The 13,898-nt window shown below is 45.4% G+C and overlaps 1 protein-coding gene across 27 annotated transcripts in view; it reads left to right on the forward strand.

Annotated features, from left to right (window-relative positions):
- The window catches only part of FBRSL1 (fibrosin like 1), a 668,249-nt gene that overhangs the window by 273,568 nt on the left and 380,783 nt on the right, over window positions 1-13,898 (forward strand). For 24 of the 27 annotated variants that reach the window (XM_077309268.1, XM_077309269.1, XM_077309248.1 and 21 more), the window contains one exon: window positions 12,849-12,884. The exons of the other annotated variants lie outside the window; for them this stretch is intronic. In XM_077309268.1, the coding sequence (XP_077165383.1) occupies window positions 12,849-12,884 (36 nt within the window). The remainder of the gene's footprint in view (window positions 1-12,848; window positions 12,885-13,898) is intronic. 27 annotated transcript variants of the gene reach the window in all.

Below are 13,898 nucleotides of genomic sequence, written 5' to 3' on the forward strand. Positions count from 1 at the left end.
AAATGAAATAGGGGGAGGTTTGGGGGGTGGTCCCGAGAGGGAAACAGGGTGTTCTGTTTTGCCTTCCCCCCCCCACCCACCCCCATCACCACTCCTTGTTCCATAATTGTCCTAATCTTTTCTGATGTCCTGCACAGTGTAAAAAATCCACACAGAGCCTCATATAATGGCTTTTTAAAAAAGGGTTTATCTTTTTCTTGACCCGTCAGCTTAAGAACTGCCTGCGTTTTTTAATGGATTTTCCCCGTCACTAAATTGAATGGATCGTTCCTCATTATCATTTAAATAGGACCCTCATTCCCCACAAACACTGAACATTTGAATGTGGTGGTTGGAGCTCTGTTAATTTGAAATGTATGGAAGCGGGGGGGGGGGGAGAGTAGGGGGGGGCGGGGGCGGAGGGGGGGTTGAGCAGGAGAGGAAGGTGTCCGGGTGGAGTGCGGAATCGCTGGATGTAATTGTCATGGATTCTCAATTTTGTCGCCCCCAAGATGGGAAAATAGACTAATAATGGTCTCCCGGCTCCGGTAGAATAGCTGCCCTAGTTAGCTGAAGCTAACACTCTAATTGTCATGGGGGCATCTAGATGAATGAGGATGTATGCAGGGCACAGCAAGGGCTAAATTGAGTGATATACTAAGGCAAAGAGCAAATTGGCAATTATGGGCCCTGCCGAAAAAGGTTGGCAGGTGTGTGGCCGTTCTCCTGAGCCCTGAGGGGGGAATTGGAAATATAAAATATCAACCATAAATACCAGCTGATTAGGAAATATGTTGTGAAGAGGGGCTGGCCACTTCCGAGATTTTTTATTTTTAAGCGGTGGGGGTGGGTTGATTTAATGTCCAAAGAAATAATTACGTCAGCTTCTAGCGAGTCAATTTTAGGGCCTTTTCTCTCCCTTCATTCAGGCGCTCTTCCTGCTGGTTGAACAAAGTGGCTTTTAAAATGTTATCTGGGGGGAGGAAGAGGGGGGAAATCTTATCTGGAGGGGGCAGAAAGCGCAGGTGACAAAGGCCACTGGGAAGAAATATTAACGGATTAGTGTTCAGCCCGTTTTATGGCACAGATGGAAATCCTCTTTGGCAGTGCCTGGATACAAGAGAAGCATCCCTAAGTTACTCATGAGAAGACCACATCTGTAACTGCTGCTTTATCAGGCACCTGGCTGTCCTTTACTCATTATCCTGCTGTTGATACTCTGTTTGCAGGGGCGGACAAACTATGGCTGTTCAGATGTCCATGGACTACAATTCCCAGTGCTGGCAGGGGCTCATGGGAACTATAGTCCATGGACATCCAGAGAGCCGCAGTTTGACCATCCCTGCATCTATTGCTTGCTTCTAGAGCATGTCAAAGAAAGATGGATCGCTTGCACTTCACAGTGTAAGCACCAGCACCAGAAAGCTTTGGCTCGGGGAATTTCTAAAGGTTTGAGGGGAGAGCAGAGATCTGATTGCCATAGTGTCAGTCACCCAAAGCTACCATTTCCAGGAGAGCAGCTCATTGTAGTTTGGAGATCCACTTGGAAACTGGCCATTCTAACTGGGGTCACAGGATGGAACATGTCCCCGGTACCCAAAACCTAACTTCCTATGGAAATCTGAAGTGTCATAGCTTAGCTCCTTCTCAGTGTTCACCATAAGAACCCACCGAAATCTGCTGCATTACAGTAAGAATCCATCGAATCTGATATCCTGTTTCCAAAAGAGACTCACCATATCATCTAAGAAACCTATAATGAGAGCAACAAACATCTAACCTCCTTTGTCACATGCACACACAATCCAAATGAGGCTCACCTAACTTTTGTGGCACACTAATCTCTGGACAAGAGTGGGCAAATATTTCCAAGATGGCAGGACCAATAGGCTGGTCATCTACCGAAGGAGCTAGAGAATGATTATAGGAACAGCTACCTCTGCCTTGAGAAAAAAGCCAGCAGGAAAAGAGTTCTGGAAAATTCAAATATTGGATGTTTTGGATGATCTGTAGGGGTGAGGGAGTATTATATGGCTTTAGTTTCTGGGTCTGGCCCTGTTCTGATAATGCCAATCACAGCAGTGATTTATTTATTTATTTGGAGATTTAGATACCGCCCCACTCAGTAATACCATCTCGGGGCTGTTTACACAATATTAAATTCAATCAAACCAATACATTTAACATATATAAAATTAAGAGAATTGAAAACAGTTTAAAAACCACAACTGAAGGTTTAAGCAACCTGAAAAATTGCAGAGGCAAACATGGCCTTCCTAGATCTCAGTAGGGCGCCATTCATACCAATGGTTTATCATGTGGCGCTGCCTTCATGCTGGCACAGATGGCTGAGAGCCAAACAAAACCATTTGGGCACCTGAGACGGACAGTCCAAGCGGTGCTTTTTTCAGTGGAATAAATACTTGTTTCTCTTTAATGCTGCTCATGATTAGCTCCCTACACAGTTTTTTTTGGGGGGAGGGGGGAGGAGTTGCTGCCAGAATAATACTTCTGGATACTACCCGGCAGTGACAGTGGGCAACTCTAGGAATCTCTAGAAACTCGATGGCTTTACCATTGAGTTTCCAGCAATTCCCAGAGATTCCCATTGTGACTTCCAGATTGTACCTGGAAGTGATATTTCCAGTGTCACATGTCTCCCACGTGTCCCTGCCCTCAAGTCTGCTTATGAAAGCTATTCCTTAGCTTTCTTCTGGGTAGTCCTCTCTGAATCTGCCTCTACAATTGTCCCCCTGCATGCAGGTTCTGTCTCATGTTTCTTGCCGTTTTCTCGGTTTTGATCATTTTATTCCCAGCATCTGAGGTAAATGCCTCTGTGATTTGTTTCCCCTATCTCTATCTTCCTTTGAGTGTCATATTTGGAAGAAACAACACTGTCTGTTCCTCTTCGGTATTGTGTCTTTTGGTGGGTGGATGTTGATTTTTGTACATTGTTTTTGGAAAAAAAAACATTTATTGACTCTATTTCTTATTAGCCACCTCAGGGATTGTGTGACTGAAAGGCAAGGTACAAATTTCATAAATTGATGTGTTGTTTTCTTTTTCTTTTTAAAGGAAAGGCTTAGAGGAAGCTATTTCTTCCCCTAGAAGATTGTAGTTCAGACTTGAGTGAGGAACACGGAAGTAGGGGGAAAGATGTTCAAAGTGAGACTGTGAGGAAGAAACGGGTTGTGAGGGGAGACAGGAAAGAAAATTAAAATCAAGATCCCTTCTCACATGACCTTATTAGGCACAACCTAGCACGTTTCTATGAGATGTTGTGCTCTTTTAGAAGTATAAAAACACAAATGTGAAAATACATTTGCAGACAAGCTTATTGGCTCATTGGGAGCTGTAATTAGCTGAAAACATATGAGGCTCCCTTGGCTGTATCACTGGTCCAGCCAGCATAGTATTGTGTGGCTGGCAGTGACATTCCAAGTTCCTAGGCAGAATCAGGTCTTTCCTGACACTTGCTAGGAAAAGGTAACTGGAGATTAGAGTCATTGACTGAACCTTGTCTTTGCTTCATGCAAAGCAGATAACTGCTAGATCACAGCTCCTCCTCAAGGTCCTTGGGTTTTAGGATTGCCCGTTCTGAGCTGGGAAATACCTGGAGATCTGGGGAGTAGAACCTAATGAGAGTGGGGGGGTTTGCAGAAGGATTTTAATGCCATAGAGCAGGGATTCCCAACCAAGGTTCCACGGACCCCCAGTGGTCCATGGGGGCTCCAAATAGGATCCATAGCCTTTCCCTTCCTCCCTTAATGGACTCATAGAATCGTAGAGTTGGAAGGGACCTCCTGGGTCATCTAGTCCAACCCCCTGCACTGTGCAGGACACTCACAACCCTATCGCTCATCCACTATAACCTGCCACCCCCTTGATCCTTCACAGAATCAGCCTCTCCGTCAGATGGCTATCCAGCCTCTGTTTAAAAATTTCCAAAGTTGAAGAACCCACCACATCCCAAGGAAGCCTGTTCCACTGAGGAACCGCTCTAACTGTCAGGAACTGCTGGATGTTTAGACGGAATTTCTTTTGAGTTAATTTCATCCCACTGGTTCTGGTCCATCCCTCTGAGGCAAGAGAGAACAACTCTGCTCCATCCTCTACATGGCAGCCTTTTAAATACTTGAAGATGGTGATCAGATCTCCTCTCCAGGCTAAACAGACCAAGCTCCCCCAACCTTTCCTTATACATCTTGGTCTCAAAACCCCTCACCATCCTTGTTGCCCTCCTTTGGACGCGCTCCAATTTGTCTACAAGCGTGAGTGAGTTCTCTGATGGTTTCTGTGCCTGGGAGGTGATGAGCCTTCCTGCCTACTCCTGCCTTAAACCTCTTCCTGTCTCTCCCCCCCACTCAGTCCTCCTTGAGCCTGCCTGTTAACGTGGGTGATGATGTCACTAACAGTGACACGCCACTTCAGGGGGGTCATGCCATTAAGGTGTGCCTACCTGACATCACTTCCAGGGCTCCTTGAGGCCTGAAAAATTATTTCAGGGGCTTGTCGATGGTCAAACGGTTGAAAAGGACTGCCTTCCAAAGCAGCCATTTTATCCAGGTAAAGTGATTTCTGTTGCCTGGAAGTCAGTTGTCACAATGGGAGAACTTCAGCAATAACCGGGAGGCTGGCCACTCTGTTGGGGCTGCAGCTCTTGGTGGGATACACCCAGGGCATGCTGCCAATGTATATCTGAAAAGGCCTAGAGGTGAAAAGGCTTTAGAGGCAGCCATAAGAGGCAGACAGAGCAGGCAAAAGTGACTGATGGAAAGGAGACCCTTAGGAGTAAGCTGTTTTAGTGTCGCTTCTTAATCCCTACAAGCCTTGACTAGATGTCATCATGCTTGGAGGGCAGAGATGGAAGATAAATATACTTTGACATTAACTTTATGCTGAATGATGGGGTCGTCAGCAACTCGGTTTACAAGGGTATATTCACATGGGAGTCTACTTGCTCCTGGTTTCAGCTTTCTAGTTGTGTTCAGAAATGCAGTAAACTTGGACGTTCCACTGTCTTTTCTCCTCTTTTAATTTTTTCCTTGTTTTGAACGTTTAGCTTTTTGTCTTTACAATTTCAATAAAAATATAATTCTTTAAAAAAAATGCAGGAAGCAAGAATTCTCTCTACCCCAGCCCTAAGTCCACCGTGTTGTAGAGAGTTTTGACCGTTCCACATAATAGTAAAGTGGATTCTTTGCAAGGTAGCTTTCAGGTTTTCCATTTGGAAGGTGAATCGTTATGCTTGTAAAAAGCAACCCATGTTTCTCAGCATGGTTTCTGAGTGAGGGTGGGGGCATGACGTCTACCTTTAAAAAAATCCATAAGTAGTACATCCCCAGTTGGGGCCAGGAAATCCAGTTTTGAGCTTCTCCAGTACAGAAGGAAAGAATTAGGAAAATCCCAACGTCCTTGCATCACTCGGAAGTGATGTCAGGATGTGAGGGAGGTGGGATATTTTTTTCTTTCAAAACTCTATGTTAAGAAGCTAATTCTACAATAGAGTTTTGCCCACAAAGCAGAATGTCGCCCCCAACATCTGCTACTTGCTACGTCACTTCCCAGTGACACAGGGATATCATGTTTACTTCCTGGTTCTTTCCTCCCCACTCCCAGTGAGTTCCCCCCATTCCCCACCAGCTAGTCCTACAGGCCTGGTAACCCTAGTCTTATAAGACACTTTCTGTTGGGGATGCATGTGTTCCTGCTACCTTTGCTCCCCGAAATTATTCAAGCGAGCACCCAAAAGGCAGAACAACATGTTATATGAAACAAGTCTGCCACAGAAAATAGTAGCCCTGTTTCCAATTGTAAAATTCCTGCCATCTGTGATACAGCATATCTCACTCCCCTTTGATTGTCTGCCAGTCATGGGTACTGAAAAACACTCATCTCCATGACATCATGATACCATGAAAGCTGCACTGCACATTACAAATGCAGAGAATGTGACACGGGCCTGCCGTTTTTTGGCAGTAACCTTGTGTTTCTTAAAGCTTGCAATTTCCTTCTAAAGAGACCGCCCTAAAGAATTTACAGTTGATGACAATGGATAAAAGGGGCAGAAGTAATTTCCCCAAAGCTTCACAAGAGATCAGTGCTACAGATTGAACCTGAACGGGGGCCTGAAGATTTCTTCTGTCGGCCCCTCCTTTTACCTACCGGATCTGATCGCCCTCCTGCTTTTTTCTTTTGCTTTCTCTCTGGTGGCGGCATGCAAAAACACCTATTGCATCTTATTTCCAACGAAATAACTCGTGATAGTAGCTCATAAAACATCCACTTTGAAACCCCTGCAGTCCAAGTTGAGCTCTGCCAGCATGTTTTCCCCCCCTCCAAATTACAAGCAGAGAGAGTTTCTTTTAGGAATTGAGGAGAGATTAAAAAAAAATAAAACCAACAAAATTACAGACTGGAGGGATATCTCAAGGGCCTTAGTAATGGGATAATGAAGCCTTTTAACTTTTTACGTCAGTGGTTCAAATTCAGCCCAGGTTGGTAAAATTACCAAAAGGCATCTAATGGCCTGTCTGAATACCTACATGAAAAGAATTGTTGGTTCCTTTATGGAGAGATGTCTGTAGTACTGAAGGCGCCAGCCCATCACAGTCTGCGGTAATTGGTACCTTCCCTAGCAGGGAAGCCAAGAACCCTTTTGGTAATAGAGGCTGAAGCAGTGCTTTGCCCCTTAACTGTTTATTTTCCAAATCCTGGCAGATACGTCAATTCTGGGGCTTAAGGCTTTAGAACTATGGCTTGTGGGGTAAGAGGCAAATTCCAATTAGTCCTGAGACCCTTGTCTGAGTACCACGGCTGACTGGAATTTGCTAAAGATAAGAGGATTCTATCCTGACTTGGATAGTCCAGGCTAGCCTCATATTATCATAGAGAGAGAGAGAGAGAGCACAATCTCCTTTACAGTGTGATGGGAAGGATGGAAGACTTCATAAGCCGTTCACCAAACCATGATTGTGTCGGTTAAAAACAAGCCACTATTTGTCACTGCAAACGAAGCTAAATTGGCAGTATCACGACAGGCCCAGTGAGACCTAGGAATGCTTTCACCCACCTTGCAGGGTATCTGTTGCAGAGAGAGGAAAAAGAAGGGGATTGTACACTACTTTGAGTCTCCTGGTAGAGAAAAACGGTATATAAGAACCAACTCCTCCTCCTCCTCCTCCTTCTTCTGGGCAAGTGGGTAGTGGTGGTTTAATCGTGTACAGAAATGGCTCTCAGTCTTTTCGATAACCATTCTCAGATACTGGAGGTCTTGCCGGTAGCAATAAAATAATTGCTGTGGTCCAGAAAGGAATATGACCAGTGTTTTTGACAAGAGTGTCCAAGTCTCCGTTCATTCATTCCTGAAATGGCCTGCTTTTCTTGTATCCTAGTTACATGTTCCCCAGTAATGTTTGTAAGGAAGGGAGAGGCTGTGGCTCAACGGTAGATCCTCTGCTTTGCATGCAGGCAGTCCCCGGCTCAATCCCCGGCATCTCCACTTATTAAAGGATCAGGTAGTAGGTGATGGGAAAGATCTCTGTTTGAGACCCTGGAGTGCTTCTGCCAGTCAGACTTAGATGAAACTGATCAGGCCAGATTGATTTTCCGACTGGGCATGAGGCTGCTTCGTGCGGTCAGTCTAAAGAGGGACTGTGAGAGGGCTTGTACCTCCGTACTAAAGCACCTACTTGCGAAAGGGCCTCAGGTAGCAGGTGTCAGGAAAGGCCTTCCTTTGCCTGAAGAGGAGCTGCCAGTCAGAGGAGAGCCCTGAGCTAATGGCTAGACTCCCTGGAAGGCATATTCTGAAGTTCATACAACGTACCTGGAAGAAGGGCAGTGAAGCTCAGTAGAGGAGCTTTGAGCATGTAGAACCCCCAGTTTGATGTGGAGCATCTCTAGTGAAAGGTACTCCGGTTCTGGGAAAGACCTTTCTCCACCAGAGACCTCTGAGAGCAGCTACCAGCCAGAGCAGGCAATACTGAGCAAGATGGACATCCAAGTTCCTTAACACATCAAAGCATTGTAGCGCTAGCATGGGAAGAAACATTCCCTTTGAATAATTGGGACTTCTTTCCCAGTGTTGTGGACCCAGATCATAGATAAGGGTAGGGAAGGCAATAATTCAACATTGCAGCCTCGACCTCACACGAGGGCGGTCCCAGGTTCAATGCCCGGCATATGGAGTTAAAAGGGGCAAGTAGGAAGTGAGGGGGAAAATCTCAAGGAAAAATAGGAGAAAGAACTGAACCCCTCCTCTCCCCAGCTGAATCCAGGGCTGTGTGAAATAGGCTCACACATATTAAATAAAGTGACCCTTATGGGATCGCAATCCAACTGTTATAAAAAGGTACAGGTAAAGGTATCCCCTGTGCAAGCACCGAGTCATGTCTGACCCTTGGGGTGACGCCCTCTAGCGTTTTCATGGCAGACTCAATACGGGGTGGTTTGCCAGTGCCTTCCCCAGTCATTACCGTTTACCCCCCAGCAAGCCGGGTACTCATTTTACCGACCTCGGAAGGATGGAAGGCTGAGTCAACCTTGAGCCGGCTGCTGGGATCGAACCCCCAGCCTCATGGGCAAAGCTTTCAGATGGCTGCCTTACCACTCTGCGCCACAAGAGGCCCAACTGTTATACCGGGCAATAAATATAATAACCGATAAGAGCTCCCCCAAAACAATGTGAAGTGAAAATAACATTCATTCATTCATTCATTCATTCATTCATTCAATATACTGCCCTCCCCTGAGGCTTAGGACAGTTTACATAGTATGTAGAAACTATACAGGAAACAATCCATAACATATAAATAACCATAACATTAATACTATTAACTGATAATTGTAACAGTGGTAACAATACAACAGTACAAACAGGTCCAGGAGCAGAACGCATTGATGGATTTCTGGGAGGGAGGGAGTTGATCAAACTTTACTGCAGGGGTAGTCAAACTGCGGCCCTCCAGATGTCCATGGACTACAATTCCCATGAGCCCCTGCCAGCACACACTGGAAGGGGCTCCTGGGAATTGTAGTCCATGGACATGCCGCAGTTTGACTACCCCTGCTTTACTATGTCCTCATATTGTGTCTGCATTGTTAATCTGCTGTGTTTCTTTTTGTATCTCTCCAGTTTGTTTTTCATAGAAATTGTTATTCGGTCATTACTTTCACTTCACATTGTTTCAGGGGAGCTACGTCGGTTGCTATATTTACCGCCTGATGTAACCGTCATAGTGTGATCCCGTAAATATTTCTACCTATGGTCACATTACTTAATGCGCGTTACCCATTTTGCACAGCCCTTTTTGAAACCTTTCACATCACCTGGAGGTTGGCAACCCTAAATTGAGCTGACTTGGCTGGAACTTACTTTTGGGAATACGCATGAATTTCTGAAGCTCGGCTCACTGCTCCATCGGTCCCAGTACTGTCAGCCGGCTTTGACCGGCAAAGGTCCTTGGGGGGGTCCAGAACAGAAAAGGAATAAAAGGTATGGCTTAAAACCAAGCAAGGTTTGTGCCTGGAGACTTTATAAGCCCTTTTAAGCCACCTGAGTTCCTACACAGAGCAACTGTTCCTTTACTGTTCAGAGCAAGAGATATCACTGCAACAAAACTTTGAGTTTCCTTTTTGCTGCCGACAAGTCCTGCGATTGCTTCTGTTCTCATGCGGTGGGAAGTTGCGCTGGCTCTGCTTTGAAGAACACATTCAAGTTTGCACAAAGGCCCACGTGAAAATTGCTGCCCTTATTCATATAGGTTTTGTGTTTTGTGAGTGTTGGAATACCCACACCAGGAGGTGGGGTGGGGTGGGGTAGATACCTCCTGTCACCTTTGAGATTTTTTTTTTTTACCTTACTTGTGCCTCTCTCTTCCGGTTACTGATCTGTGTAGAAGGAATCACTCCACAAAACTGGAGAGCTCTCTTTCTTCTGCCCCGGGCAATGAATGGAAGGCAGCCATTTTCTGGAGATGGCTCCTTGTTTGTGCGATGGGCTAATGCCACAGCGAAGGTTTAACGGTTGTATCACAGCAGCATTACAGCAACCCCAATCTACAACTGACAGTTATAGACCTCCAGTTGGGCCCTGAGGATCCCCTGGAATTACATCTTATCTCCAGGCTAGAGAGAGCTGGTCTTCTGAAGACATTTGATGTTTTGGAGGGTGAACTCTGTGTCGTTCTACCCCACGGTTGTCTTGGTCCTTTTCAGGCCCCATCCCCAGATCTTGAACTAAGGTAGCCACTTTGTGGTGGCCACTTTGTGGCTGCATGAGAACCCCAAAGGTGGTCCCCGTTCTGGAACCATGGATGCAGGCTTGGTGTGGAGCTTCTAGGCCTTGAAATGTTGGAGGGTTTCCTGGGGAAGAATGATCACTGGAATTACTGATAGGCAGCCTGAGCAGAGATAACAGGATGTTTGTTTCATAGCTGATCTAGGTTTCCAAAATCCTCACGATACTTCTTAGGCCAGAGGAACATGTGCAGCACGCTGCTTTCCCCTTCCTTTGAATGTTATTTCTTCATGTACTTGGAGTCCAGCAGGTATCAGGGCCATACACTACCTACAATGCTCCGGTTCCACATGGTCAACATGTCATCTGAATTGGGCAACATGTGTTTCGCATGCACATACCTTTGCAGTACGTGTCAGTCAGAACCCTGAAAAATCCAGAGGGTTTTGCAGCATGTGTCGGAGCTGTTGTTGGCAGTTGTTGGCATCTTGGTATGTGCAGATGTGACACCTGAAAAAGGCTCGTGTTTCAGGCGCAGCCAATCTATTCAACCTGTGTTTCCAGGTTGAGTGGCAATCAAAAGACAATAAAGAGCTCCTTGCCTTAGCGGACTCCCTCTTTAATCTCACTGGCTTGTCCTCATCAACAAGCATCTATCATGTGCCAGAGAGATTGCAGTTCCTCTTCTTTGCATGACAGGAAACCATGTCCGTTCCAACAAGGTGAATATGACAAGATCAATAAACATTTGGATCGTTGCCACACTGTCAGGCAGACTCAGGACGGAGGCAGTGGGAAACATGCATTAATGGTTGATCTGTAAATAGCCCCAGAATGGACCTTGTATGGCCATATCTCGGAGCCAACCGTTTGCTTTAATAGCTTTAAAGGGGCCCAGCCAGCAATAAACCATGTTGACGTGGTATTTCTTTTGCCATCAGTTTCCTGCTCTCTGCTAATAGTTCTACACCATAAAGTGGATACAGTAAAGACAAACAAATAAAAAATGTCTGCTTCAGGGTACTAATCTTTATAAGGGTTAACATTTTCCGGATATCTCCATCTGCTAGACGAGAAGGGAGACAAAGCCTGGGGGATGCTGAAAGTTTGGGGCTGTGAGCACAGATGCAGTTCATCCACGTGCAGGGTTTGGGCATTGTCCTCACAGAACTGCTATTTACTTTGGGTTGCAAGCAGAGGTTCACATGATGGAACATAAGAACCGTCTGAGTCAAAACAGTGGTCCTCTGGCCCAGCTTTCATGTTACCATAGTATCCCATCAGATGTTCTTGGAAGAACATCTTGCAAATGAGCCCCCAGAAGCCAAAGCCTCCCCCGTTTCTGCCTCTGCCTCCTGGAACTGATACTAAGAAGTCAACCGCGTCAGAACAGTCTAATTCGCCTTGAGTCCCAGCGTGAAGCAAATAGATAACTGGGAGGGTCTTGTTAGCCAGCATGGTGTACACTCAGTACAGTTGGTCCTACAAGGATCATAATTTGGAAAGAGCTTCAACAAAGAGATGTGCATAACTGTAGAAGCAACTGGAATGGAGTGGCCAAAATGTGGCTCTCCAGAAGTCCAAGGATGTCTGTCAACATCTGGAGAGCCACAGTTTGGCCACCGCTGAGAAGATATCAGGTCCAGTTTCTGGCTTCTTTAGTTAAAGAATATCAGGTAGCAGAGCGACAAAAGACTTTGGAGAAGAACTGTCCATCAAGAGAGACAGTACTGGATTAGGAAGTGCCTTTCTGTATTAAAGTACTTATATCTTGCCTTTTGGGGGGGGCATAGGTATGACTGTGTTGCTTTTTATATTCTAATTAGCCAGAAAAATGGTTTTGCAGAGGGTGAGAGAAAATGTCCGTTTCTTTATTTGTAGCCTGCTGGAGACTCAAAGCAGTAAAAAAATCATTTTTTGAAATAACAGTTTAAAAAAGAGAGACATTTGGATAGCCAACTGGTCGAAGCCTTCTTTTTTTCTGGACTTTTAATTTGACTAGCTCTCTTTATCACCTGCTGGAGACTCTAGGCAGATTACGAAAAATATAAGAACAATGCCATAGAACAGGGATGGCGAAACTGTGACTCTCCAGATGTTCAGAGGTTCAGATTTAAAAATATATATTGCTTTGCTAGCAGCTGATACCACAGCACCAGGATATTTTGTGGCTGGCTCCACCTCCCATAGCAGCCATTTTGTGGCTGGCTCTGCCTCCCATAGCAGCCATTTTGTGGCTGTGCCCACCACTCTGTGTCAGAATTCTGTACCCACAGGCTCAAAAATGTTGGGGACCCCTGGCTACAACAGCTGCACATGACCTCTTGTGTTCAAGGGTTTATTTTATTGTGTCTATTTCTTTAGAAAATTGTATCCCCCCCCCCCCCCGTTCAGCCTGCCTATGTCTCCAAATCAGAGATGCACATTCAGTTATCCTCATTTGTTCCTAAAGGTGCCGTAGCAACGGCCAGCACCACTTTTGCATCTTGATAAGAATTATATGGGAAGCAGCACTTTTGCTATTGCATGTAAGAGGGAAACTTCACCTCTCTCCCCCCCCCCCCCACTCCCTTTGTGGCATTATGCACAAGTTCTTCTGTTACTTACTCCAACATCCCATTCCTTCCCACAGAGTTCTGCTCAGTCGCTTTCGGGAAAAGGCTATTCGGTAAGTCACCTTGCTGCTAATTCTTCTATTTCACTTCTGTTCCTGTTTCGATTGTGGAGGCATGTGCCGCCTGTTGCGTGTTCCCAGGCACCAAGGGGAATAGTGGCCGTGAAAAACAAGCTTGGGGGGAAAAGGCCATCTTTTACTCTTTTTGGAGCTTGTGAATCAAAGTCCGTAGTCGACCTTGGCTGAGTAAAATCGCATTATTCCTCCTTTGTGTCGTTTCATTGTTGCCGACATTCAGTATCTTTAAAAGTATTTGTAAACAAGTGTGTTTCGGCATAACATGTGTCCACCTCTGACTCGAAAAACAAAGTGTTAGTGAAGCCTGTTTATCTCTGTTTATTTCGATATCAGGCTGTGTGCTCCATTTGCTTCGTGTAAATATTGGGTAGGAACACTTTCTCTCTGTGTCAAAAAGACCCCAGCTATTTGCAGTCGACTGCTGCTCCAAAAAAGAGATGTCTTTCATTCTCCGTTGTAACACAAGGCTAGCTTAGATGCTCAGATCAAGTTGGAACGTTCACGTGTTTCAAGGCAATTTCTTTTTTCCAGAGGAAGAGAATCGAGCATAACTTAGCAAAGCAGTCCTAAGCTGCCTGCCATGTAGCGTTAGACAAGCCCTATCTTTTCTGCCTAGTCCCACTGAAGCTTTAAATTAACTTCCCCGCCAGACAGAAAAAGAAAGAGAACTCTTAATCCCTCTAGCATTTCCGATCGACAATAGTTACCGTCCTTGCAAATGTTATTGCCGGTGATGTTTTTGTATTTCTTGCAACGCGAGGCGCACATTTTGTCTCCTTCTTTAGGCTGTTTATCTCGAAACATTGCTTGGTCATAAACTTCATCTGCTAAGTTTGCTTTGAAAGGTTTTTGCAGGATTTTGGCCTCTGAGAGAGCTCGCTGATTTGCGTCTCATGGGAATTTTAATATATACGGTATGCCAGGTAAGCATTCGGGCTCATCTCCTGCGTTTGAAACATCCTATTTCTTTTGTTTGCACCAATTCCAAAT

Source organism: Paroedura picta, chromosome 13 (assembly GCF_049243985.1).
Source record: "Paroedura picta isolate Pp20150507F chromosome 13, Ppicta_v3.0, whole genome shotgun sequence".
In the NCBI taxonomy this organism is placed as follows: Eukaryota; Metazoa; Chordata; class Lepidosauria; order Squamata; family Gekkonidae; genus Paroedura; species Paroedura picta.